Source organism: Triplophysa rosa, linkage group LG25 (genome assembly GCF_024868665.1).
Source record: "Triplophysa rosa linkage group LG25, Trosa_1v2, whole genome shotgun sequence".
Classification (NCBI taxonomy): domain Eukaryota; kingdom Metazoa; phylum Chordata; class Actinopteri; order Cypriniformes; family Nemacheilidae; genus Triplophysa; species Triplophysa rosa.
Window position 1 is genome coordinate 17,092,789 of NC_079914.1, and position 25,166 is coordinate 17,117,954.

At 39.3% G+C, this 25,166-nt stretch overlaps 3 protein-coding genes and 1 long non-coding RNA gene across 7 annotated transcripts in view; 1 reads left to right on the forward strand and 3 right to left on the reverse strand.

Moving 5' to 3' along the window:
• cacna2d2b (calcium channel, voltage-dependent, alpha 2/delta subunit 2b) overlaps positions 1-5,001 on the reverse strand; it is a 21,552-nt gene extending 16,551 nt beyond the window's left edge. Inside the window, exons 1-4 of one of the 3 annotated variants that reach the window (XM_057325636.1) lie at positions 4,037-4,086; positions 2,025-2,068; positions 1,168-1,249; positions 25-141 (exon numbers count right to left, since the gene is read on the reverse strand). In XM_057325636.1, the coding sequence (XP_057181619.1) occupies positions 25-141; positions 1,168-1,248 (198 nt within the window). In that variant the 5' untranslated portion in view covers position 1,249; positions 2,025-2,068; positions 4,037-4,086. Of the gene's footprint in view, positions 1-24; positions 142-1,167; positions 1,250-2,024; positions 2,069-4,036; positions 4,395-4,981 lie in introns of those variants that run through there. The other 2 variants (XM_057325637.1, XM_057325635.1) reach the window with 2 other exon arrangements.
• Positions 5,002-6,323: 1,322 nt separating this feature from the next.
• LOC130549084 (uncharacterized) lies at positions 6,324-9,315 on the reverse strand. The gene is made up of 3 exons (XR_008962133.1): positions 9,278-9,315; positions 8,936-9,018; positions 6,324-6,851 (listed from the first exon to the last, which is right to left on the reverse strand). It is a non-coding gene; the product is annotated as an uncharacterized LOC130549084 (long non-coding RNA).
• On the forward strand, positions 7,713-14,357 carry LOC130549045 (natural killer cell receptor 2B4-like). Of its 2 annotated transcripts, XM_057326183.1 has the most exons (6): positions 7,716-8,124; positions 8,887-9,201; positions 9,298-9,594; positions 12,350-12,454; positions 12,647-12,720; positions 14,245-14,357. In XM_057326183.1, exons 1-6 carry the CDS (start codon positions 7,995-7,997, stop codon positions 14,293-14,295), a joined length of 972 nt encoding a protein of 323 aa, XP_057182166.1. In that variant the 5' UTR covers positions 7,716-7,994; the 3' UTR covers positions 14,296-14,357. The 2 variants fall into 2 exon arrangements, with proteins under 2 accessions (XP_057182165.1, XP_057182166.1); XM_057326182.1 differs by lacking the exon at positions 14,245-14,357 and having other exon boundaries at positions 7,713-8,124; positions 12,647-13,739.
• A 2,187-nt stretch (positions 14,358-16,544) lies between these two features.
• LOC130549068 (uncharacterized) lies at positions 16,545-24,290 on the reverse strand. The gene is made up of 6 exons (XM_057326221.1): positions 24,002-24,290; positions 21,986-22,309; positions 21,561-21,614; positions 20,743-20,856; positions 20,516-20,636; positions 16,545-18,235 (listed from the first exon to the last, which is right to left on the reverse strand). Exons 1-6 carry the CDS (start codon positions 24,051-24,053, stop codon positions 18,214-18,216), a joined length of 687 nt encoding a protein of 228 aa, XP_057182204.1. The 5' UTR covers positions 24,054-24,290; the 3' UTR covers positions 16,545-18,213.
• Between the last annotated feature and the right edge of the window lie 876 nt (positions 24,291-25,166).

A 25,166-nucleotide genomic window follows, 5' to 3' on the forward strand; every position in this document is an offset into this window, starting at 1 on the left:
GTGTGTGCGTGTGTGTGTGTTCACCTCTAGTGCTTTGCGTTTTTTGGCCAGCAGTCTCTCAATGTCCGCCGCCACTTTCTCGACGATGTCTCGTGGATTATTTCTCACCAGACTGAACTGTCTTCTCTTCTCATTGTAGATCTGAAACAACACACGCACACGCACACGCACACACACACACACACACACACACACACACACACACACACACACACACACACACACACACACACACACACACACAATCAACTCCACAAACTCAACACATCCCACAATCATAGTGTCTTTAACTCTGAAATGATACAGTTTTCATATCAATTCAACGATTAGGTTTAATACAGATCATCAGAAGAACGTTAGACAGCTCTGTGTGTGTGTGTGTGTGTGTGTGTGTGTGTGTGTGTGTGTTTGATTATTAATGGCCTTCACTGAGACATGTGTGTAACTTCCTGTCAGCAGTGACATGTTACAGTTAAACTCAGCGGCTGACTGAAGACAAGCTCCATTAACCAGTAAATAACCCCTGACTGAACAACAACAACACACACACACACACACACACACACACACACACACACACACACACACACACACACACACACACACACACACACACACACACACACACAGAGAGAAAGAAACCGAACCCTTCTCTAAACACTCTGTGATGGAGGATGAGGTCAGAGGTCAAGCGTCAGGGTCAAGGGTGTGTATTTATGTTTCTCTATGACAGTAACTCACTCCTCTGATGTGGTGATGTGTTGTTTTTTTCTGGGACAACACGTTTTGTGTTACTTTTAACTCGATTTGTGTTGTCCCAAACATAATGACAACATAACACGTAATGTGTAAAACAGCATTACACGCACACACACACACAATGCATTAATAATGAACACATCCTTGAGAGTGCACTGGTTTACTGCACTGTGGCATTCTGGGTAAATTAATAACTTTACTGTCAGAGGAGCAAACCATCTGTTCATCTCTCTCTCTCTAAATACAGACACACAAGATCAGGTTTGTTTGACTGATGACATCAGCGTGATCCAGTGCACACAATAATGAGCACACACTTGACAGGGATGCTGAAAATGTCGCACGCACGCACGCACGCACGCACACACACACACACACACACACACACACACACACACACAGTCTTACCCCCTTGAGTTGTTGAGCTCCGCTGACGTGCTGCAGGACTCTGTCAATCTCCTGTTCAATGCGCCGGGCCCAGTGCATCATCCTACACAACACACACGTTACACAACACAACTGTTACCTAGTGCACATAAAACAACCATTATACAACGTACCAAACACAAATGTTACACAACACAACCAATACACAACACACACAACACAACTGTATACAACACACAACCCAGCTGTTATTACCCACAAACACAGCACCACTGTTATACAAGCGTTACACAACACTACAATTACACAACTGTTATACCACACACAACACACTCAACAGTTAAACAACACACAACAGTTGTGCAACACACATCGCACACGTTACATCACTGTGTTATTGTATATTTCTGATATGGACATAATATACTAAGTGCTGTCTAAACAAATCAATATGATGAATGTACAGAAACAGTTTACACTACACACACACACACACACACACACACACACACAGTGACCGATTAAAACATCAGATGTGATTTATTTATCATCTGTGTCGTCTCCATCACACAAAAGCAGACGGATGTGTTAGAGAGAACTGTGTGTGCAGTAACATCCCAACCCTGCAGTCTGCATAAATATCATCTGTTACCACGACAACAACATCCCAATATGACTACAGCTCAACCGCAGTGATGTTTTATTGCATAAGTGCAGGTCATTGACAAACTCAATTAAACCATTCACAAAAACACACAACACAACACGCCCGAAGATTTCATCAACAAAAACAACAGAATTAACCTGAAACACATCACACATCTGTTTAAAAATAACCTTGTCTGGATGTTGTGTTGAAAACATTGTGTTGAACTCACCGCCGTGTGCTCTCCAGGATCTTGACATGTGCTTACTAGGTAAACTGGTATAAAGTTACAACTTTCTGTGTTAAAATGTCTTTACAATATGAGTTCATCTCCACCGTCTAAAGTGTGGTTGTTGAGTTGAGTTGTGTGTTTGGATGACATCTGATGAGTGTTGTGTGATTGAAAACACACATGTTTTTCATCACACTCATGTTTTCGCTGTACACACAACACATGCTGTGATATAGTGTGTTTAGCAGCATGTGTTGTGCAATATGTAGTGGTGAGAGTGTATCAGTGTGTGTGTGTGTGTTCATGTTTGTATATCCCGGTGGGGACCTAAACCTGAACACACACCAACACATGGGGACTCGTGTCACTGTGGGGACCAAAATTGAGGTCCTCATGGGCACAAAAGCTAATAAATTGTACAGAATGATAATTTTTGAAAATGTAAAAATGCAAAAAGTGTTCTATGATCTTTAGGTTTAGGGATAGGGTTAGGGATAGGGGATAGAATATACAGTTTGTACAGTATAAAAACATTACGCCTATGGACTGTCCCCACAGAGATAATAAAACAGACATGTGTGTGTGTGTGTCACAGAGTGATTCAGGTGATGTGAGGCACTCTCAGCATCTGATCTGAGCATGCCCAGAAACACACACACACACACGCACGCACGCACACACGCACACGCACACACACACACGCACGCACGCACGCACGCACGCACGCACACACGCACACGCACACACACACACACACACACACACACGTGATGAGATCCTCCCTGCAGTATACAGAGAGAGAGAGAATGAGAAATGAGGGGCTGCTGTGACCCATATTCACTGGTGAGATTAAAGAAGAGACTATAAGAAGACAGCGGTCACAATAAACACATCTGTTTAACTTTTCACTTAGATTTTGTATGGGGCGCTAGTAAAATACCGTAAAATAACAGTTTTGTCATGTAAAATTACATGCTTTTCATGGTTTTCTTGTAAATTTGCAGACTAATTCTGTATTTGAACAGTTTTTACCATAATTCAAAAACATGAAAAATCTTTAAAAAAAAACCCTGTAAATTATGTTTTTTAATAGTTTATGTTATTCATGTTTTTACACCCCTTTTACACATTTTCAGTCTATTTCTGTTATTTTACATTTGAAACCTGAAAAATCTGTCAAATAAAACAGTCAAATTGAAATGGTAAAACAGCAACTGTAAAATTACAGTATGTTTACCGTGTATATCTATTTTATTTACTGCATGTATTGGTGTCTAAATGTTGATGTAAATTAAATTGCAAGAGATGTACTAAGAGGACGATATACTGTATATATGTTTAACCCACAGACACAGAAAAAGACCCTTTATGTACATGTATAAAATGTGCATAGCGTCTGAAAGCTATTTTATAGATAGCTGCCCCCCTTGAAATTCACTTCCTGGACTCCGTCCCCCTCATTTCCAGCCCCGTGTGTACTAAATGTTACTATGCTTTGAAAATATGCGGCCTCTTTATATCACGCTAATAAAACCACTGAAATATTTCAGACAGACAGACAGAAGGATAGACTGACAGAGGGAGAGACAGTTGTGACAGTAAGCACTCTGGATGTTGTGGGATTATTGAACCAGCCAGTAAATCTCACATCACTGCTGTCTGTCTTCCAGAAAACACACACACACACACACACACACACACACACACACACACACACACACACACACACACACACACACACACACAATTTACCCTTAACACCAAATGAGCACGTGTCACAGACTTTCATCAAACTATTTTATATGAAGACAACGACACACTTCATAAACCTACGAGTGATGACTGAAATACATCAGCATTGACTGAGAGAACTCGAGTTAGACGCTGATACACAGACACTGTTTTCATGTGTGATGCTGATGCTGATGATGTCGAGATGCTGGTGTGATGCTGTGAAGATGCTGCTGCGGTGCTGATGCTGCTGATGATGTTAAGATGCTGGTGTTTCTTACGTGTAATGCTGTGGAAATGTGAGCGCGTCCACTGCGGTCCACGATCCGCTGAACACCACCATCACCATCAGCATCATCCACGCGTGAGCCCATCTCGCCATTTTCCATGGAAACGCGTCACGCGCGCGGCAGGAATGTCCTCGCAGTGCTGCACGAGATCCGCGCGATTGTATATTAAACGCTTCTTTTGCTGTACAAGTCCAGATGAAGTGAAATGAAGTGATGTCGGTGGGCGAAAGGTGCTGCGCGAGATGATGCCGCCGTGAACGCGCGCGCGCTCGACACCCCCCACATCTGCGCGCGACCCCCCATTCATTCCGTACCGCGCTGAAACGCAAACCTCACGTTGTGTGGTAAACATTTTTATGTGTAGTTAAGGGAAAACATAACACATTTGTGTCAGAATGAATGAAATAAAACAAAAAGTGAATGAGTTATGAATAATAGATGATAAATATATAGCCGACGCAATATACGTAATTGCTACATACAAATACATTTATATCTGCATATTTTATCTGCATATTTAGTGATGATCGTGAAATAACGTTAAACATTACATAAGAAACAGTCTCAGTGAAGATCAAATAGTAGAACACAGATCGATCACAGCAGGAAGAGCAATCGAACACAGAGCTCTCGCTCTCTTTAAAAATATAAATGGCTTGGTGTGGTAAAGAAAATGTCTTTGCTAATGCATATGAACATTACATATATATATATTTACAAACAAAAACATCTTAAAAACAAATATATGTTCCTGGTCATTACTGGGAAGTCGTTTGAGATGATCACGTGGTCCTGTGTGGCGATTCATTTTTCAAATTAAACACGACTCACTTTTTACGTTTTTTGTACATGGCAACTATGTTTTGTACATGTAGAAGCTAAAATGCATTTTAATATCTAATAAGTTGTTTGGAAAAAATATTATAATAATCTTACCGGCGATAAGCAGCTGTTTTATAGAAATGCCCTGCACCCTTGAGTGTTGACTTCACATGCTCTCTCCTAAGTGTGTGTGCTTTCCTAGTGATTCCTACTTTTAATCGGAATTTGCCAAATCAATCCATATACAATACAATGAATAAATAAATGCATGAATAAAGTTTAATACACAAATAAATAATAATAGTATCAAAATATATTATATGGGATTTTTAGCGGGAAACGGGATGTTTACTCAAGAAAACAGCTAGACGGCGATAATTAAAACAGAACTCTGTGTAATGGAGACCTCTAGTGTTCGATAGAAGAAACTGCAGGTGACTTTACACACATGAGATGGAGGCCTAACATTTATTTATTGACCTGAGGACAGATTTTGGTTAAATGAGTTCGTTGTACTTACAATGGGCTAATATTTCAATAAAAGGTGTGTAAGTAAATGTAAGTGCAGTCAAACTAAAGCTTTTACATGACGTTTAAAATACATTTAATTAAACCCTATATTGAAATGGTATTGTTCAGATTTGGTAACATAAAAACATTGACCTTAATATGTAAGAGACAGAATGTCCTGCTGTGGTAAAGTGTTGTTGCGTAAGATCAAATCAACAGCAGCTCTGACCACAGATAGATGTGAAGGTTTACATGATTTGCTGAGTTGATTGTGGTTTTCAATGGAAACAACACACACACACACACACTGGAAAACGTGTGTGTGTGTGTGTGCTCTCTGTCCATAACCACACAAAGACTATCAGATGTTTGTCTTCATTTTCTGCTTTTAAATACACGTGTCAGCATTTTTACACATGAACACTTTACAAATCAAATCACAAGCACATTGAGCAATAAATTATGAATAAATTCTATGTTTTGATGACATTTATATGTGTGTGTGTCAGTGGTGTGTGTGTGACTGATGGAGGAGGGCATAAACACACACACACAATAAAACTCTCTAGTGACCTTTTGTGTGTTTAAATCTTTTGTCTCGGTTACTTAATAATAGTTTATGAAGAGAATAAAGCTTGAGAACGTGTCAGAAGATGATTGGTGTGACAGTTCTTCTGCACTGGTTGGTGATATTTTGAGGTTTTCACACATTCAGTTGTTGCACAATCAACAGCCGCCGCTCAATCTCTGATGTATTCTCATATAATATGATCATTTTGTTTTAGATGAACATGGATTGTTTTAATATTATGAAGTGTATTTCAGTTTATTCTTGTCTATTTGAGGTTTTCTAACTCTCATATTAAAGTTTATTTGCAGTGATACCGGGGGTTAAAATTAATATTGAACACGTCACCATTTTTCTCAGTAAACATATTTCTCAAGATGCTGTTGACATGAAATTTTCACCAGATGTCCTTAACATCCCAAATAATCAATACATACAAAGAAAAAAACAGATAAGTTCACAAATGAAGTGTTATGTAATAAACTAGAATGACACGGGGAAAAAAGTATAGAACACGCTTACTGAAATGTATTTAATACTTTGTACAAAAGCCTTTGTTGGTCATGACAGCTCAAGACGCTCCTGTATGGAGAAATGAGTCGCATGTGTTGCTCAGGTGTGATTTTGGTCTTCAGATCTTGAATGTTCCGTGGGCCTCGTCTATGAACTCTGACCTTTAGTTCTTTCCATAGATTTTCAAGTCAGGTGATTGTCTGGGCCATTCCAGCAGCTTTATTCTCTTTCTCTGAAACCAATTGAGAGTTTCCTTGGCTGTGTGTTGGGGATCATTGTCTTGCTGAAATGTCCACCCTCGTTTCATCTTCATCATTCTGGTAGACGGCAGCAGATTTTTATCAGAACCATTCAATCTTCCTTCAATTATATCAAGTTTGCCAGTGCCGTATGCTGAAAAACAAGAAACAAGAAAGATCTTTATTTTTATAATATTTGTGAATCAAAAAGGATCATCTTCATTAAAACATTATCTATTGCCTATCGTCTTATCGATTTTTGTATTTAAAATATTTCTTAATGTTGCCGCTCAGTTTTTTTGTGTTTGACTCTTCTATAGCTGATCTTCTTGTCCTAAATGACGTAATAATAAACAACAATCAATGGTGAAGAATAAGCAACCATCAGCTCAAATCCAATAATGACAGAAAATGAGTAAATAAACCTCATCTTGAGTCAAGTCACATTTGAACAGAACAAACATGCGTGTGGTTTTTATCATGTAGAATGGATGTGACACAGGTCTCAGATCAGTGAGTCAAAGTGAAACTGCTGTGGTCTCATCACACGTGTGGTCTCATCTCTCCAGTGGACAAACACTTTCCTCCTAAGAGCGCGTCTGTATTATAATGTTCTTGTGGTTGGTTTGTGTGTGTAGTTTTCTGCTGAAAGATTTCCACTCATCAGCTTTCCAAATGCACTTTTATCAAAACTCATCAACATTAGTTTCAAACAGACACTGACGTGTCAAAGGTCAAACTAAACTCTCACCCATAACGGCTTACACGTATACATTCAGATTACATCAGATATTTGAATGCATATGTCAGAGGTTTGTTTGCAAAAACCTTAAATTCATCACGTGTTAAAGTCAAAATGAAATCATACGCTTTTATATATGTTGACCTTAGGATAACAAACAAGATTTAGAAGAGATAAACCTACATGTTTAATATACAGAGGAACAATTTCATGACGTCAACTTCTCATCAGATTCCAGGATGCGATTGGCCATTTTGAGGAGCACATTTGTCACTTCACTTAATTGAAACTTTATTCTTGAAATATATCAAACCGTCATCTGATAAAAGCTCACAGGGTGAGATGAAGAGATTCAGCTGATCTTCCTACTCACATTTGGTCAGATCCCCGAGGTTCAGTCAGAGTTCAGAACATTACAATTTCAAATAAATCTGTGTTATACTCCCACTCTATAAGAGTTACTCATACAACTATAATAAAGAAAGTTTGTGCGTTAAAGTTTTCCCTCAGTTTGACGCAGAGATCAGAAGCGCGTTCACGCGAGCGCCGGTAGTTATGTGTGTCGGAAGGAAATCAGACAGTTTCTGTCACATTACAAATGACGCTTATTTTTCTTCACACACACCTCTGCAGAATATGGTTCGTGTACTTGCTCTTGTGCACTTATGTTTGTGGCATTTCGACGGTAAGTGGTATTTTTACATTTTTAAACATTTAGTTTGTGCGCCTTGTGAATATTAACTATGGTTAAAAAAACATGGTTGCCAGGTAAACCTAGAAACCACATTAAACATATCGCCAAAGGATATCAGTACGACAAAAGTCACAGCTACTATCGTTTTTTTATTTTTTTTTTATAGAAAAAACACAATTTTCGTCAATATTCTTCAATGGCTGAACTCACAGGTTTTGCATTGTTTTCCCTCTTTACAAAAATATATGTTCTTGTGAACATGATCATTTAATATTTAACAGTAGCCTGTATTTGAGCTCAGTGCTTACCAAACCATCGGCGCATATGGCAACCTTAAATATTTATAAACAATGTTAAATGAATACATATCCCATTGAAGTACTTATGGAATAGTTCAATTTGACTGCAAAACTATTTGTAAACTGACTATATAGCTAATGTCACACATGTTAATGTCATATGCAAAAAAATATTAAGAGATTATAGATTAAATATAAAAAAAATTCTGTGACGTAATTGCGAGACGACATAAAAATATTGTAGTATACTGCAGTATTTACTATAGTTGTAGTTAATTGTTGATAAATTGTTTTATACTTTAATATTTAGCATAGTACTATTAAAAATATATAGCATGCAGTCTCAATTTTACTACAGTTTACTATAGTAAATGCTGTAGTATACATTTTTGCACCCATAATTCTCATAAAACCCTTACAAACTGGTGTTAATTGTGTGTGTGTTGTTCTGCAGGTGTGTTTGGTGATGAAGTGAAGTCAGTGATGGAGGGAGACACTGTCACCTTATATACTGATGTTACTGAACTACACACACATGATGTGATCCAGTGGATGTTTGGTGTTCAGCGTCCAGATGAGATTATAGCTGAAATCAACACAGAAATCAATATTAAATCAATCAATGAGAGATTGAAGAATCACTTACAGTTGAATCCTCAGACTGGATCTCTCATCATCACAAACATCACAACTCAACACACTGGACTTTATCAACTAGAGATCATCAGAAATACTGTTCAAAACAAACACTTCAATGTTACTGTGTATGGTGAGCTGAGGAATATTATAATCACTCTTCCAAATATCCTTATATTATCATTCAAATATATTTGTTTTTTGTTTACAATTTACAATTGTTTTTCAGCTCGTCTGCCTGTTCCCGACATCTCCAGAGTCTCTTCTCAATGTTCTTCATCATCTTCATCATCATGTTGTTGTGTGTTGTGTTCAGTGGTGAATGTGTCACATGATGTGAGCGTCTCCTGGTACAAAGGAAAGAGTTTATTGTCCAGCATCAGTGTGTCTGATCTCAACATCAGACTCTCTCTACCTCTGGAGGTGGAATATCAGGACACAAACACATACAGATGTGTGGTCAACAATCCCATCACAAACCACACACAACATCTACACATCACTCACCTCTGTCACACGTGCGCAGGTGAGTCACATGTTTTTCACTGAATTAAACTTTCAGACTTACTGTAAAAGAAGTATAAATAGGTTGATGTTTACAGGATGACATTTTTGTTTGATATAATTTATTACATTATTTGTATTTGTACATCAATTCCCATGTATATGGAGGACTAAACCTGCAAAAATTATAAATAAATAAATGTATAAATAAATAAATATATAAACGAATAAATGTAATAATATGAAAATAAATAAAGGAATGAATGGTTTGATAAAACAAAATAATTCGTTTGAGCTATTATTGATCTTAGCTTTAACTTTTTTTTCATTTTTTAAACTGATTTATTATTTTTTGTGTCCATTTTTTTATTATTATTATTTTTTATTATTTTTAGATTATTTTATTTATCATTTCCTTTTATTTTTTACATTTATTTATTTATAATTTTTGCAGGTTTAGTCCTCCATACTAGTAATGCTAATTAGCCAACTAATGAATAAAGTTCTGTAATATTGTGCTTTTAATCCAGCACAACACAGTTAGTCATTTAGCAGAAGCTTTTATCCAAAGTGTCCTTTTGAGGGCAAAGTGATGTGAAAATGGTCTCAGTAGGGGTGTGACGAGACAGTTATCCCACGAGACGAGACACCAGACTGGGTTCACGAGAACCAGATTTTTAGACGTTTTTAACGAAATCCTTAATTACGAAATATATAGGGAACATTTTTCTTTTATTCGCCTTAAAACACAAAATGCAAAAATGTAGTCGTTATAAAATCACCTTGTACTTCATGAAACAAATGAACGGAATGAATTATTATGCAGTAATAAACAATATGTAAATACTGTAAAAGGTTTTGTCACAAGCTCAACTGACAGGCAGTAATTGCACAAAAATGATGCTGTGTTTTCTTAACAGGTGCAGCTTTTAGTGAAGAGCCGTGTCTGTTTACATGCTTTCTCATAGTGCTCGACTGCTCCTGTAAGCACGACAGCGTCACAATCATTGCGTGTTTTAGTCTTGTTGCCATTTTACTGCGTTTTACCACACAGGGGGGCGTGCCCTGGCGCTCAAGGGGGCGTGGCCTGGCGGGAAAGTGCCGCCAACGCATACCCTCTATTCATTGTGTACACATGGGATCTCGTCACACCCCTAGGGCTCAGTTAATCTAGCGCAGTATACTAGCTATTGGGTCATTGTGATCATGTAAGCGATGCGCCTGTAGTCGATTCTTAAAGATTCAGCGGATCGTGCAGAGGTGGGCAGATCTCTCGTCTACCAGTGAGGAACAGTGGTAAAAGTTGCGTGAAAGTGATTTTGTGCCCCTTTGACCTAAATTACTAAGTGGTTATTAAGTATATATACAGCAATTCACATGGGACATTTGAATATTTAAAGTTTTTACTTCCGTATTCTGACACATTTCCGAGGGTTTTGACTATATACAGCTACCTCCACTGGGCATGCGCAGTTCAATACCGCATCATTTGTGTCATGCTGAAAACAGTTGATTCATATTTTTTATAATTGTAAGGTTAGGTTGAGGGTTGGGTAGGTGTAGGTGTTAGCTAATGTAATTTATTGTAATTATATGGCGAGATTTTGCACCACTTCGGCCGCAGCTGTATCCCTTCTAGCAACAACCATTCCTGAGTGAAAAGGAATTTCAAAGGAGAAAATGAGTGGGCGTGGCTGGTGTTTTTCTCTGCGATTTGATTGATGTGTAAAAACTTCCGTTGCATTTTGAAATTGAACTGGCAGCAGACTGACGGTTGAAGGGGAGGAGTTAACGGATGCTCCGCCCAAGCCGTCTAACATTCGTCATCTAAGATGGATAGTCATTACAGGGCGGAAGTGCATTTTCAGATTTTAACTGAAGATTATGAGGGCTAATGAATTTTAAAAAGAAAATGACAAACTTGATAAACTATTTACTATAAACGCTGCAATATTGCATGAAAAAATAGGCATTGTCATTTTTTTATTTCACTGGGACTTTATTAGGTTTTTATTAGTAGAATTTTACATAACTATTGGTATTATTAAACATGTATATAGTCCAGAAGTAGAGCAGCACTCAGAAATGATCTGCAGGGAATCGAGAGAAGTGTGTGGAAAAGAATGCAGTTTTATTCATACGGTGAGTAATGTAGAGTTAAGTTAGACGAGCGCGCCCTCGTGTGGTGGGAGCGGGTGCATGTCTTTTTACTGTTAAAGGGACAAGTTCACCTAAAAATGACGATTCTGTCATCATTTACTCATCTTCGAGTTGTTCCAAATCTGTTTAAAAGTCTTTGTTCTGATGAACACAGAGAAAGATATTTGGAAGAATGCTCATAACCAGACAGATTTTGCCCCCCATTAACTTCCATAGTAGGAAAAATTACTACACAAAAGAAGATATTTTGAAGAATGTAGGACAGCAAACAGTTCTGGGGCACTTTTGACTACCATTGTATTTTTTCCTACTATGGGGGTCAAAATCTGTCTGGTTATGAGCATTCTTCCAAATATCTTTCTCTGTGTTGATCAGAACAAATAAATTCGTACAGGTTTGTAACAACTCGAAGGTGAGGAAATGACAGAATTTTGGGTGAAGTGTCATTTTTAATAGTTACTCTAAAAGTACCGTCTTGTGTAATATTGTTTTATGGTCAAAGTGATGGAATGATGTTTATGAAAGACATAATAAAGTTTCAATAGTAATGTATTCTGCAGTAACAACAGTACTGAAAGTGTACAGTTATTTTTATGAATGTCTATTTTGCGTTACAGCACATTGGGTAGTACCAGTGTCTTGTGCTGCTGGATCTGTGATGATCGCAGCTGCACTTCTGATCTTCTGCATCTGCAGGAAACACAGACAAACACAACAACACGGTAAATGAAAAGACCTGAAAGATAATCAGACGGCAACATAAGATCTCATTCATATCTCAGACTCATGAACAACGATCACAAAACATAAAGAATGTTCCATCTGTTATGTGAAACTATACATGTTACTATGACGTATAGCTTTACATGTAAAGAAAGTGTTACAGATATTAAACATGTTTGACATGATTATAGAAACAGTTCAGACTGATGAAGAGGAGATCACTTATGCAGATCCAACATTCTGTAAAAGACGTGCACATCAACCGGTGAGATCATTCATGTCGTGTGTGCTTCACATTTACATGCATGTGTATGTAATGATCCATTCTAATGTCATGAGAAGAGACTTTGTTTCGAAATGCAAGTACCAGTATCAGTAAACAGATATGAATTCAAGTGCATATAGACAGTTTCATCTTAACAACATAAACAACCGTTACTGCGCATGCGCACTTCTGTGACCCCAACTGAACTTCCGGTACACGTTCACAAACAATAGAGTCTGTAGATTATTTCTGATAACATCAAAAGAAACCTTGGTTATACTCGTCTCTCTAATATTTCGAATTTAGACTGCGATACCAAGCTCAACCGCTAGATGTCAGTGTGCCACACGCTCTCTTTAAATGCGTCAAAACTACAGGACCCTTTCAACAAATTGTGTATTGAATAAAATGAACATACGACAAAACTCAACAAATCATTTATTTAATATAATTATTATACAGTAAAATAATAATGAATTAATATTACCATAAATAAAATAAAAGATAAATAGTTATATTATTAGACACTAGCCAAACACAAACCGGAAGTTAACTAGGGGTCAGGCGCGCACGCGTCCTATGAGACGGTCTATAACATAACATTATATCTCATGAAACAGAACCCAAGTGCAGACGGCTCTCAACAAAAATACCTTTTATTTAACATGGGACAAAACATAACTCAAAATCCCTCGAGGGCGAAAACAAGAACAATAAACTTGCCGGAGAAGCCAGACCGGTGCGACAGGAACAAGACGGGGATGTAGACAAACGGTCCAGCACAGGGCAGCAAACACAGGTCATTAAATAGGGAAGCAACTAAGGAGAGGTAATGAGGGAGACAGGTGTAGGGCGTGAAATAATGAGGGGATAATGAATAAGGAAACAAGGGGGTGGGGCTAAGACAAGACATGGGGCTGTTATGATCCTGTCAGCCTGAACTAGAAAAACAACTACAAAAAGGACAAGATCATGACAATTATATCTTACCAAATCATTTCATATCTCTTACCTTCGTGTTGTGGGTGAACTAATTTGGAGATTCTAAGGTGTTTTATTACTCCACACAATGTGCACACTGCCTTATATGAAGCTGTTCTCATGAGCATCTCCTTCATTTGTTGTTTTGGGTCAAATTCCATGCAGGTATTCAACACTGATCCTTCTGCACAGGCAACTGAAAGAGCCATAGCCTATATATGAAATACATAAAAACAATAGGAGAGAAATCTTGCAGAAATGTTCTGTTGTCCACAGCTTGTTGAGATGACTCGACCTGAGATTTTCTTTAACATACTGATGGAGATCCCATCTGTTCTGACCTCTCATTGGCTGCTGTTTTCTTCATTCTCTTCACACGTCACTTGACCACATGAGTAAACATTCAGGCAAACACCTTCAGATCAAAAGCTTTCTAAAGTCAAGAGAACATTTCATTTAAGTGTCTCTAAACTTGAGTATACACTGCAACTGCAAGTTAGATTAATTATTCATTTCTGTATCTTGTGTGTTTGTATATGTCAGAGAGCTGCAGTGGAAGATGATGTGGTGTACGCAGGAGTCATGAGAAGATGATTCTGAGATTCTCAGACTGATGCTAAACTGAAACTACGACTGCTTTTAAATATGCTTTTACTTGTTATGTGAAATGCAAGTGTGCATGTATGCTAACTGTCATTTTATTTATATAGAACAATTAAAAGAACACATGTTGACCAATGTGCTTTACATGTAATCTTAACAATGAGATTGATAAAACACTAATAAAACAGAAGTCACTGATTTAAGTCATATGATAAAGCTCTCAGACAGCGGCAGCAGGCGGGCTAGTCCAGTGTTTGATAACCGCTACAGCAGAAGTCCGGATCACAGACCTCAGAACTTCAACACATTCATTGCATAAAAGCATCAGAAGGTTCTTAACAATTGCTCACTCGAAAAGTAGTTAAATCTGTCCCACTAGATTAAAGCACTTGTCACACAAATGTATTCTTTTATACGGTGTTTTTAAGTGTTGCAATTTCAGTTTCACACTATTGTGAAGTGCTACTGTAAAACACTTCTCTGTAAAATAACGGTAAATTACTGACAGCACAGACGCCAGTAATCTACTGTTATTCTACGGTATGAATACTGTGAAGTTGCTTTACAGTTTTTTACTGTAAACACAAAAAAACTGTATTTTACGGTTTACTATTTATTAATTTTGTACAGTAAAATCCTGGCAGTAATCTTCTGTAATTCTACCGTATGAATACTGCGACACTGATTTACAGCTTATTACTGTGAAAATGACAAACAGTATTTTCCAGTCATTTTTCTTATTTTAAGCAGAGATGCCAGCAATATTCTGTAGTTCAATGAATACTTTGAAATTACTTTATAGCCATATTCTGTCAAAAAATATATGAAGTTTTTCTGTAATTATTAAATTTTTATAATACACTAAAATACACTCACCTAAAGGATTATTAGGAACACCTGTTCAATTTCTCATTAATGCAATTATCTAATCAACCAATCACATGGCAGTTGCTTCAATGCATTTAGGGGTGTGGTCCTGGTCAAGACAATCTCCTGAACTCCAAACTGAATGTCAGAATGGGAAAGAAAGGTGATTTAAGCAATTTTGAGCGTGGCATGGTTGTTGGTGCCAGACGGGCCGGTCTGAGTATTTCACAATCTGCTCAGTTACTGGGATTTTCACGCACAACCATTTCTAGGGTTTACAAAGAATGGTGTGAAAAGGGAAAAACATCCAGTATGCGGCAGTCCTGTGGGCGAAAATGCCTTGTTGATGCTAGAGGTCAGAGGAGAATGGGCCGACTGATTCAAGCTGATAGAAGAGCAACTTTGACTGAAATAACCACTCGTTACAACCGAGGTATGCAGCAAAGCATTTGTGAAGCCACAACACGCACAACCTTGAGGCAGATGGGCTACAACAGCAGAAGACCCCACCGGGTACCACTCATCTCCACTACAAATAGGAAAAAGAGGCTACAATTTGCACGAGCTCACCAAAATTGGACAGTTGAAGACTGGAAAAATGTTGCCTGGTCTGATGAGTCTCGATTTCTGTTGAGACATTCAAATGGTAGAGTCAGAATTTGGCGTAAACAGAATGAGAACATGGATCCATCATGCCTTGTTACCACTGTGCAGGCTGGTGGTGGTGGTGTAATGGTGTGGGGGATGTTTTCTTGGCACACTTTAGGCCCCTTAGTGCCAATTGGGCATCGTTTAAATGCCACGGCCTACCTGAGCATTGTTTCTGACCATGTCCATCCCTTTATGACCACCATGTACCCATCCTCTAATGGCTACTTCCAGCAGGATAATGCACCATGTCACAAAGCTCGAATCATTTCAAATTGGTTTCTTGAACATGACAATGAGTTCACTGTACTAGAATGGCCCCCACAGTCACCAGATCTCAACCCGATAGAACATCTTTGGGATGTGGTGGAACGGGAGCTTCGTGCCCTGGATGTGCATCCCACAAATCTCCATCAACTGCAAGATGCTATCCTATCAATATGGGCCAACATTTCTAAAGAATGCTTTCAGCACCTTGTTGAATCAATGCCACGTAGAATTAAGGCAGTTCTGAAGGCGAAAGGGGGTCAAACACCGTATTAGTATGGTGTTCCTAATAATCCTTTAGGTGAGTGTATGGTGAGGTAAAAACAATCCAATCAGTTATTTTGGCAACACTCTTATTCAAAAAGGAACCCCAAAATAGGTTAGAAAATAAAATAACTAAATCAGTAAATTACTGTAGTAAAAACACAGGCAACAGAAATAGGCAAATAATGCAAACCTTTAACCTTTAAAATAACCTTTAATTATAAGCAAGATCATCAAAAAAATAGTATAAGCAATGTTAACATGTGTAAAAGTAAGAAAAAGTGCAGAAAATACAAAGTCAACGCGGTTACATAAGAATAAAGGAAATTGCATTGAAAACTCAAACTCAGTCCAGTCAAATATCTCGCTTCTCCTCTTAAATTAGTGTTAATATTTTCCACATATATTCCAGACATGAGAACCACAAACACGGCCAGACAAACTCGTACTTAAACTCATGTGAAACATCAGCGCCATTGTGCTTCTTCAAAAACAAAACCCACAATGCATTATCAGTTTTTATTGCAAAAGAGTCATAAACTGACTATAGCTTCTGTTAAAAATGTGTAAATCTCATGTCCTTTAATAACGTTGGAAACTTCCACATGCAGTTATTGCATTAACATAATGGTGTTTGTTGGATAAAACATTCTCATTGAAATTACACTACTATGAGTCCAAATAGGGTAGAAAGGGAACAAACAGTTAAATATAGATTAAAATAAAGAAATATAGAATCTATAATAATGAAAACCCATAGCCTCAAAAATGTCATGTAGTGTGATTTATCTTACAATTTCATTACATTTGTTTACATGGCGCTACTGTTTCTTTTTAATAAAAAATGAATAATACTTGTTTTCTATGTGAAGCTGATTTTTTCATGGAAAATGGTCTTGGAAATGTTAATAAGTAACATCAACATTAAATTTAATGCATTATTATTTTGAGCAATGACAGATTTTTAAAAACAAAATGGACCAAAATGTCCATGTCCAAAAACGCTGATAAATGTCTTTTCCTGTGGCTCAGTGGTTAGAACATGAACAACCCAAGGTCACAGGTTTGATCCCAGGGATTGCACAAACACATGTATATCATAATGCTTAGGCTATGTAAGTGGCTTTGGATAAAAGCATCTGCTAAATGCATCAATATAATATAAAGTGTCCTGAGGGGCTGCTGATATGATTATGGGAGCACACGTGACACCGCTCTCCATCAGGTAACATTAGCTCCCTACAGCCGCCAGCATCACATTCAAAGCTCTGCTCTTGACTTACAAGACCACCACTGGGTCAGCACCCCCAAACCTACACTCAGCAATTCAGACATATGTACCCTCTAGATCAATGGTTCTCAAACTTTTTCCTTGTAAAGGCTGAAGTATAGTTAGCTGAAGTAACCACGGCTCTAGATCCCTGCGCTCTGCTTATGAACAGTGTCTTGTGGTACCATCCCAAAACGGCACAAAATCACTTTTATGCACCTTCTATGGAACTGTTCCACGATGGTGAGATGGTCTGCCGGTCTTCTTCTTCAGCCATCTTTAAGAGTGGGCTAAAAGACTCATCTCCTGCGTCAACACCTGACACAATAACACAGAGCCCTCTTCTGCTTTTCTTTCCTACTTTATGTAGTGTTGCCCTTGTTGTTGCCCTGATTGCTTCTCTTGTCCTGCCTCATTTGTAAGTGGCTTTGGATAAATTCAGCGTTTGCTAAATGACAAAGTAAATACTACTAGCAAGACAGATGGGGCAATTGGGGCGTTTGATTTTAGGGGCTCAGATGTTCTCAGCTAAAGTGACACTCGCTCATGCCTCTGTTAAAGATGTGCACTAACACATACTGCTCAAATCACCTTCACACCAATCCTGCTCCAATCCTGTGAAGAACAAGAACAAGAGAGAGATTAGATGTCCATATGACTTTAATAAATGTGTTGTGTTTATAGCAATATTAAGAAAGTACGTGTGTTAGTATTAGGACACACACATATGTATACATAACAAATATTTACATAAATATATATACAGATTAACATTTAAACATAATTTATATTATATACTTCATATATTTCTTAAATGCATATGTGTGTGTGTGTATTTAAATACACACAGAAATCTTGATGCCAAATATACACATTTGTCACGGTTGCAGTCACGACCGGGGGGGGGGTGGTTGTGACAGCGAGAGGAAGAACCCAAGCGCAGGCAGCGGTAGGGGTAACAAAACAAGACTTTAATAACAAAACAAAACCCCGCAATGGAGGGAAACAAGACACGATAGTAACTAAAATGAAAACATGAAACAAAGGGTTCGTGGGAGTCAGTCCAAAGGAGCAGGGACTCGGGGGAACAGTCCTAGTCCCTGAGGGCGCCTGAGGGTGCGGAGTTCTGGGGGATTTAGGGGCGGAAGTCCTGGGGGGAACCGACAAGGCTGGGCGCCGGCTGGAATGCCGGCCGCACAAGGCTGGGAGCCGACTGCGTTGCCAGCTGGGAGGCCGGCTGAGTTGCCGGCTGGAAGGCCGACTGGAACGCCGGCTGCCCCGGACTGGACACCCGACTGGACGCCGGGCTGGACGCCGGACTGGACACCAGACTGGACGCCGGCTGCACCGGACTGTACGCCGGCTGCTGCACCGGACTGGATGCTGGACTGGACACCGGACTGGACACCAGACGCTGGCTGCTGCACCGGCTGGGACGCCGGCTGCTGCACCGGCTGGACACCGGACTGGACACAGGACCGGACACAGGACCGGACGCCGGCTGCTGCACCGGCTGGGAAGAGGCCCGCGCCGCCCGCCGCTGCCTCTTCTTCTTCAGCCGAGCCATCCGCCTGGAGGTCGGCTGAAGGAAAGAGGCAAACGGCACGGCTGGCTCCGGCTGGGACTCCTCAGACGTGGACCCCCAGGATGCTCGCCTCCCCAGCTTGCCAACGAGGCTGGTGGACGGTGGAGAGGCTGCAGAGGGTGAGGAGGATAGCGTGGCGGTGCCCACAACCTCGATCTGCAGGGAACCACCCTCCGGGATCGTGACCAGCGGAGATGGGTAACTGGTATATGTTGAGACCGTGGACTCCGATCGCTCCACGGCGGACAGCCGCACGGCGTCGAAGTCCAGCGGCCTCAACGCCGTCATCTCCGTCCTCGAGAGTGGATTCCTGAGACCGGAGTTGAACAACACCGCAAGCTCCTCCTCCCCAAAGACGCCATTCTCGGCGACGTCCAGGAACCTCTCCACATATTCGTCCACGCTCTCGCTCCCCTGGCGAAGTCCACAGAGGAGGCGAGCTAGGTGGGACCGTCCAGAGTTCATGCTGCCTATTGGGTTCTGCGATGGCTTGTTGATTCTCTCACGGTTGCTGTCACGACCGGGGGGTGTGACAGCGAGAGGAAGAACCCAAGCGCAGGCAGTGGTAGGGGTAACAAAACAAGACTTTAATAACAAAACAAAACCCCGCAATGGAGGGAAACAAGACACGATAGTAACTAAAATGAAAACATGAAACAAAAGACTTCCCACAAGGGGGCAAAACAAGAAAACAGGATAACTCGAACTTACTGATAAAATGACGGAGAAGAATATATAACATACACGACAAGAGGCAGGGGATAAAACAAAACAAGGTATACTGACTAGGCAAGGTAAGGAAACACAGCAAACGACGAGGTACACTTCACAAGCACATACACATACAATCAATGAGCACAGGACAATGAAACATGAGGGCATTATATAGGTAGACAAACAAAGGATAATAACGAGGGACAGGTGAGAAACATTAGACACGGCAGGGAAGCAATACATGAAACGAGAGGGGCGGGGCCAATGACAAGACACGAGAAAGCACATGAGATGTAAAAACGTAAACAACTCATGGCCTTCTCACAAAAAACCTAAGGGTTCTGTCCCGATCCTGCCACACGACTAGAAATTCAGAAACAAGAAGGCGGGACCGTGACACATTATAGCCTATAAACACAAACATTTATTTTTGAATCGATTTCACACACACACACACACACACACACACACACACACACACACACACACACACACACACACACACACACACACACACACACACACACACGCACGCACTCAGACCTCATTTAATAAAATGTACATCTTTTGTTTGAGTGTTTGTGAATAATGTTTACCAGTGTTGTTTTCCATTCGGACACCTCGAGGCTTCTTCATCTTCAGATGTGCTGCAGGAATTGATGCTTCTTATTTCATCAGTCAGACAATTTTCACTTTCTGAGGATTTCCCTGGAAGTGCTGAACATAAAGTGACATGTCATATTAAGATGTTTTCTAGCAGTGGTTTCACAGTTGTGGAAGGTGTTTTCTTTGCTAGATACTGTAAGCTGAAGGTGAAACTGACCTTTAGCTCTTCTGTACATGAAGACACTGATGGTGGTGATGGTGGTGATGGTGATGACACCGAACACAGAGACAACTACAGCTGTAATGACAATGACCCGCCGGTCAGGAGACTCTACAAGGATGAAGAGAATAAACACGTTCATTAAAAGTTTTTATACATAAATATGATTTGATTCACAGGTTTCTCATATACTTACATCAGGTGTAATAATGCACACACCTGAATACTGCGAGTCATTCTGACAGGGTGCGGTTTAATATTACACATAAATTCAATATAAATATGCCGTTTTAATAACATATGAGATCATAATGATATGATTAAACCAATGTGAGTGTTCGTCTAGAACTACTAATGCTGGGTTCACACCACAGGACACACCTTCGCGGAAGACGAGATTGACGCACCTTTGCTTGTTATTTGCGAGTTCACGTCTATACGCGTCTTTGCATTGACTTTGTATGCAATTTACTCGCTTAAATCGCGTTTGGTGTGAACCCAGCATTAAAAGCGAAAGTAAATGTGTTTTCATTGCGGAATGTCTGTGTTTGTCAAAAGTGAGGTAATAAAATATTTCACACCAACATTTCATGTTCAATAACTTGTGTAATAAGTGGGATAATGTACAGACAGCCGGCTGTCATTGTGAAATTGTGATACAATCAGGTCCTGATCACACTGTCTGAGTTTATTCTGAGATCACAACTATCTGCCTGTGCATGATCCCTTACATGTGAAGAAATAACGGCCATCACAGACTGCATTACACCACATATATATCATCTTAATGACACTAATAATCACACGTGACTCACCTGAATCTTCAGCGTGGTTTGTGATGGGATTCAGGGGAAGGAAAGGCAGAGGACCTGGACAATGAGATGGAAGAAGAAGTCATGTTTATGGGTCAAAGACGGATGGGTGTTACTGCTTTAAATGGTTGTTGTTCAAGAAAAGAAAAAGTTTTCTGTTTAATTTAATTGCATTTTTTGTTTTTCTGAGCAAAAAATAAGTACTCCATTCTCCAAAAACTTTGTTGAAACCATAAAGTAGATATTTTACCTACATTTAATGGGCTTTCTATGGACATAAAATCACTTTTGTTTATTTCTTTTGGACATCTTAACGTCTTTGACCCTTGTACATACAGTTTGTTGACTCTACGAGACCATTGTGTTTCTATCATTTGTTCTTTTAAAAGTGCACAGAAGAAACTTGATCAAATCTGAGAGACACTGACCGTTGACAGTGAGATTGAATGTCTTGTATGAGACTTTATTGTTGCTGCTGATCCTCAGTGTGTAAAGTCCAGAGTGATGAGATGTGATGTGTGTGATGGTCAGATCTCCGGTCTGATGATTCAGTTTCAATCTGTCTCTGAACATCTCATCCTGAGAGAACATGGTGCTGCTGGCCTTTCCATTGATTCTTGCCACAACTGTGTTTTCAGGCCCATAATACCACACGATCAGATCATCTCTCTGTTTGACAACACCAGTGTGTAGAGTAACAGAATGTCCCTCCGTCACTGACTTCACTTCATCTGGATCGACACCAAACACACCTGAACAACACAAACAGTTTGTATATTACTATACCATGTGTGAGCAATAATGCACGAGAGGGTTGTCCTGTGGTTCAGTGGTCAGAGCAGACGCTAGCAACACCAAGGTCATGGGTTTGACCCCAGGGATAGCACGTACTCAGATACAAATGCATAATGGAATGTAAGTCGCTTTGGATAAAAGCGTATGTGTAATGTGAACTTAAAAGCACTACTTCTACCATCGCAGGGAAATTTTGGCTCGAAAGAAGAAACAGGAAAGAACTTTGGACATAAAATGCGTAAAAGTTGAAAACAAAAGATTTAAAATATAATAACATATACGTAAATATATATGTGTGAACAGAGATATGTCTATTTAAAGAATGTGAACATTGTTATAATTGTGCCCTTGAGATGGCGCCGTGTGTTTACATTTGAAACTTGAAACTGGACTACACCCAGTACTCAGGGTGGTGCAGAAAAACAACACAGCTGCCAAATAATGACTCGGACTGCACCCATTCCTGATTAGCAGGATTAGGTGATCATGTATCAGAGTAAACGAGCAGAGCCATTGAAAACAGAGTTGCGACACACTTTGATCTCGCCGCTGCGTGTTTACGTGGTTCATGGAGCTCTCAATAGTTCCAAACAGTCAGTTGGTTTGAATGGGTTTAAGCGGGAGAGACAGTAGAAGCAGCTGTTTTTGCAACAAATTTCACTAAATACCAACACAATATATGCATTGATTACTATGTTGATTAAATGTATTATAACATTTTGTCTGATGAATGTCAGAGAGACAGTATTAATCAGTTTTGTGTTTAATTTAACTAGGAAAAATGCATAATGTGAAATACATAAGCAGTATGCATGCATTCATCTGTTTCTTATGCTTCTATGATCATCAGTACCAATGTTAAATTATGTTAAGACATTCACATAAAATTGCACAAATGCTTATCAATAAATAATCAATGATTGCAAGCGAATGCACCATAAAGAACGCTGAAAAATAAACAAGACAAACAATTTCAGCCAGTAAGAGATTTTATTATATAACTGATACGAGGGCAGATAACTGTCTTTATAGAAAATCATTCAGCCACACAGAAAAGCCATTGTATTCAGGAACACAATATTTTGTTTCAAAAACATGCTTTTAATAAAACACCAGTTTTACAGAGATGTATTTTATAAATTTAGCAATGAATTTGTTTGGGAAACGGTGAAATGTTTGAAACTTTAGAGCTCTCCGTGACACGAGTTACTTCTGCAGTCCATTCTTCCGACGGACGTCTGCGCGAGTGTCGCAACTCTGTTTTTCAAAGGCTCTGCATGACTGTGCGAGCCCGGACTTATCGTGGTTTCCAAAAACGACAAAACAAGCCACGTCTCATCAAAGAGATTACCCAGAGAACCCTGCGTTACGTGTTGTACAAATGACTGTCCACGAGTACGCGGATCAAACAGCCTTTATGGACTTTGACGTCTTTTAAATGAGATGTAAAGCAAAGCGTTTACCCGCTGAAGTCTGCCCGATGACACAAGACGTGTCTGTATATCCACAAAACACACGTTTGAAATAAAACGATTCGATTAAAACCTGAAAACACTAAAGACCTTGATTCTCCAAGAAGGCTTAAATACGATTAAAACGAAACGAGGTCAATCAAGCGAAAGCAATGAAGCCATAAAATATACACTGACCTTTCACAACGAAGTGCGTCAGATAAGCGAGAAAAACGAAGCACAAGTCCATGGTGCTGCTGACTAGATGCAAAACAAGTCGCGCAAGAAGTAGCAATAAAAAGACGATTAAAACGGTTGTGTTTTATTAAGGTTGTGCTGTAGATTATGATCTTGTCAGTATGTGCATTCCTTGTCATTCAAACCCACTTCTTGGGTTATGACGTAATGCTCGAAGCACTGAGCTACAAGATCATCATCTACAGCACAACCTCAACCAGTACTGATGACCCACTCCACCAGCTTCTAGTTTATACTTCTAGCAAAGAGGAACTGACCTCCCTGTGTGGGTGTGGCTTCCTCCAGAATTTCCGTGATCATATATCCGTAAACTCCTCTGCAGTTCTTCCTCATAACATCAGACATCTGTTATGTGTGTGTATAAAGCCACTCAAAGTAAAGTTGTACTTTAAAGAGTGTAACATTTCTAAGAGTTACGTCATTTTACTCCTATTCTTACACTTAAGAGTGGTTCATAAAGGTTCATAAGTGTTAAGACTGGGTCTCGGCTCCTAAATGATTTATCATGTTTTTATTGTGTTCGTTAGCCGTATTTTATGAGTTATTATGGCTTAAATCAAAACAAACCAACTGGAGTTTGATTGATATTCATTGGGATGCACAATAAAAAACATGATTGAGTTTTCTCATTTTGGAACCAAACTCTTCACATATAAATTCATAAAAAAAGAATAGTAAACAGAACGTAATGTCTGAATTAAGTAATGTCTTGGTGTAATGCTGCTGTGACGTCACCCTTGCAGGCTCCCTATTGGCTGATTCAGAGGTCAAGGGCGGCGATGCCATTATAGATGTATATTATGTTCAATTAAAAAATGAAATAGAAAAAAGTCAAGGGAGGCAATTTTGTGTTTAATTCATTGTAGTCCTTAATTTACAACACTTAAGTGAGTCAGAACTTAAGAATCAGTCTTAAACTTGACTGAAAGTTGCTTTTAGATTCTTTATAAAAGTGTCTTACTATAATTTTTTTGACAGTTAAGTCAAAGTTCGACTATTCCTAAGAGCATTTCTGAGAAGTTGTAAACAAGTTAAAGGAGTTATAAAAACTCATAAAGAGTGATAAACACACCCGGGGGAGTGTCCCGTCTCAGTCACTGGAGAT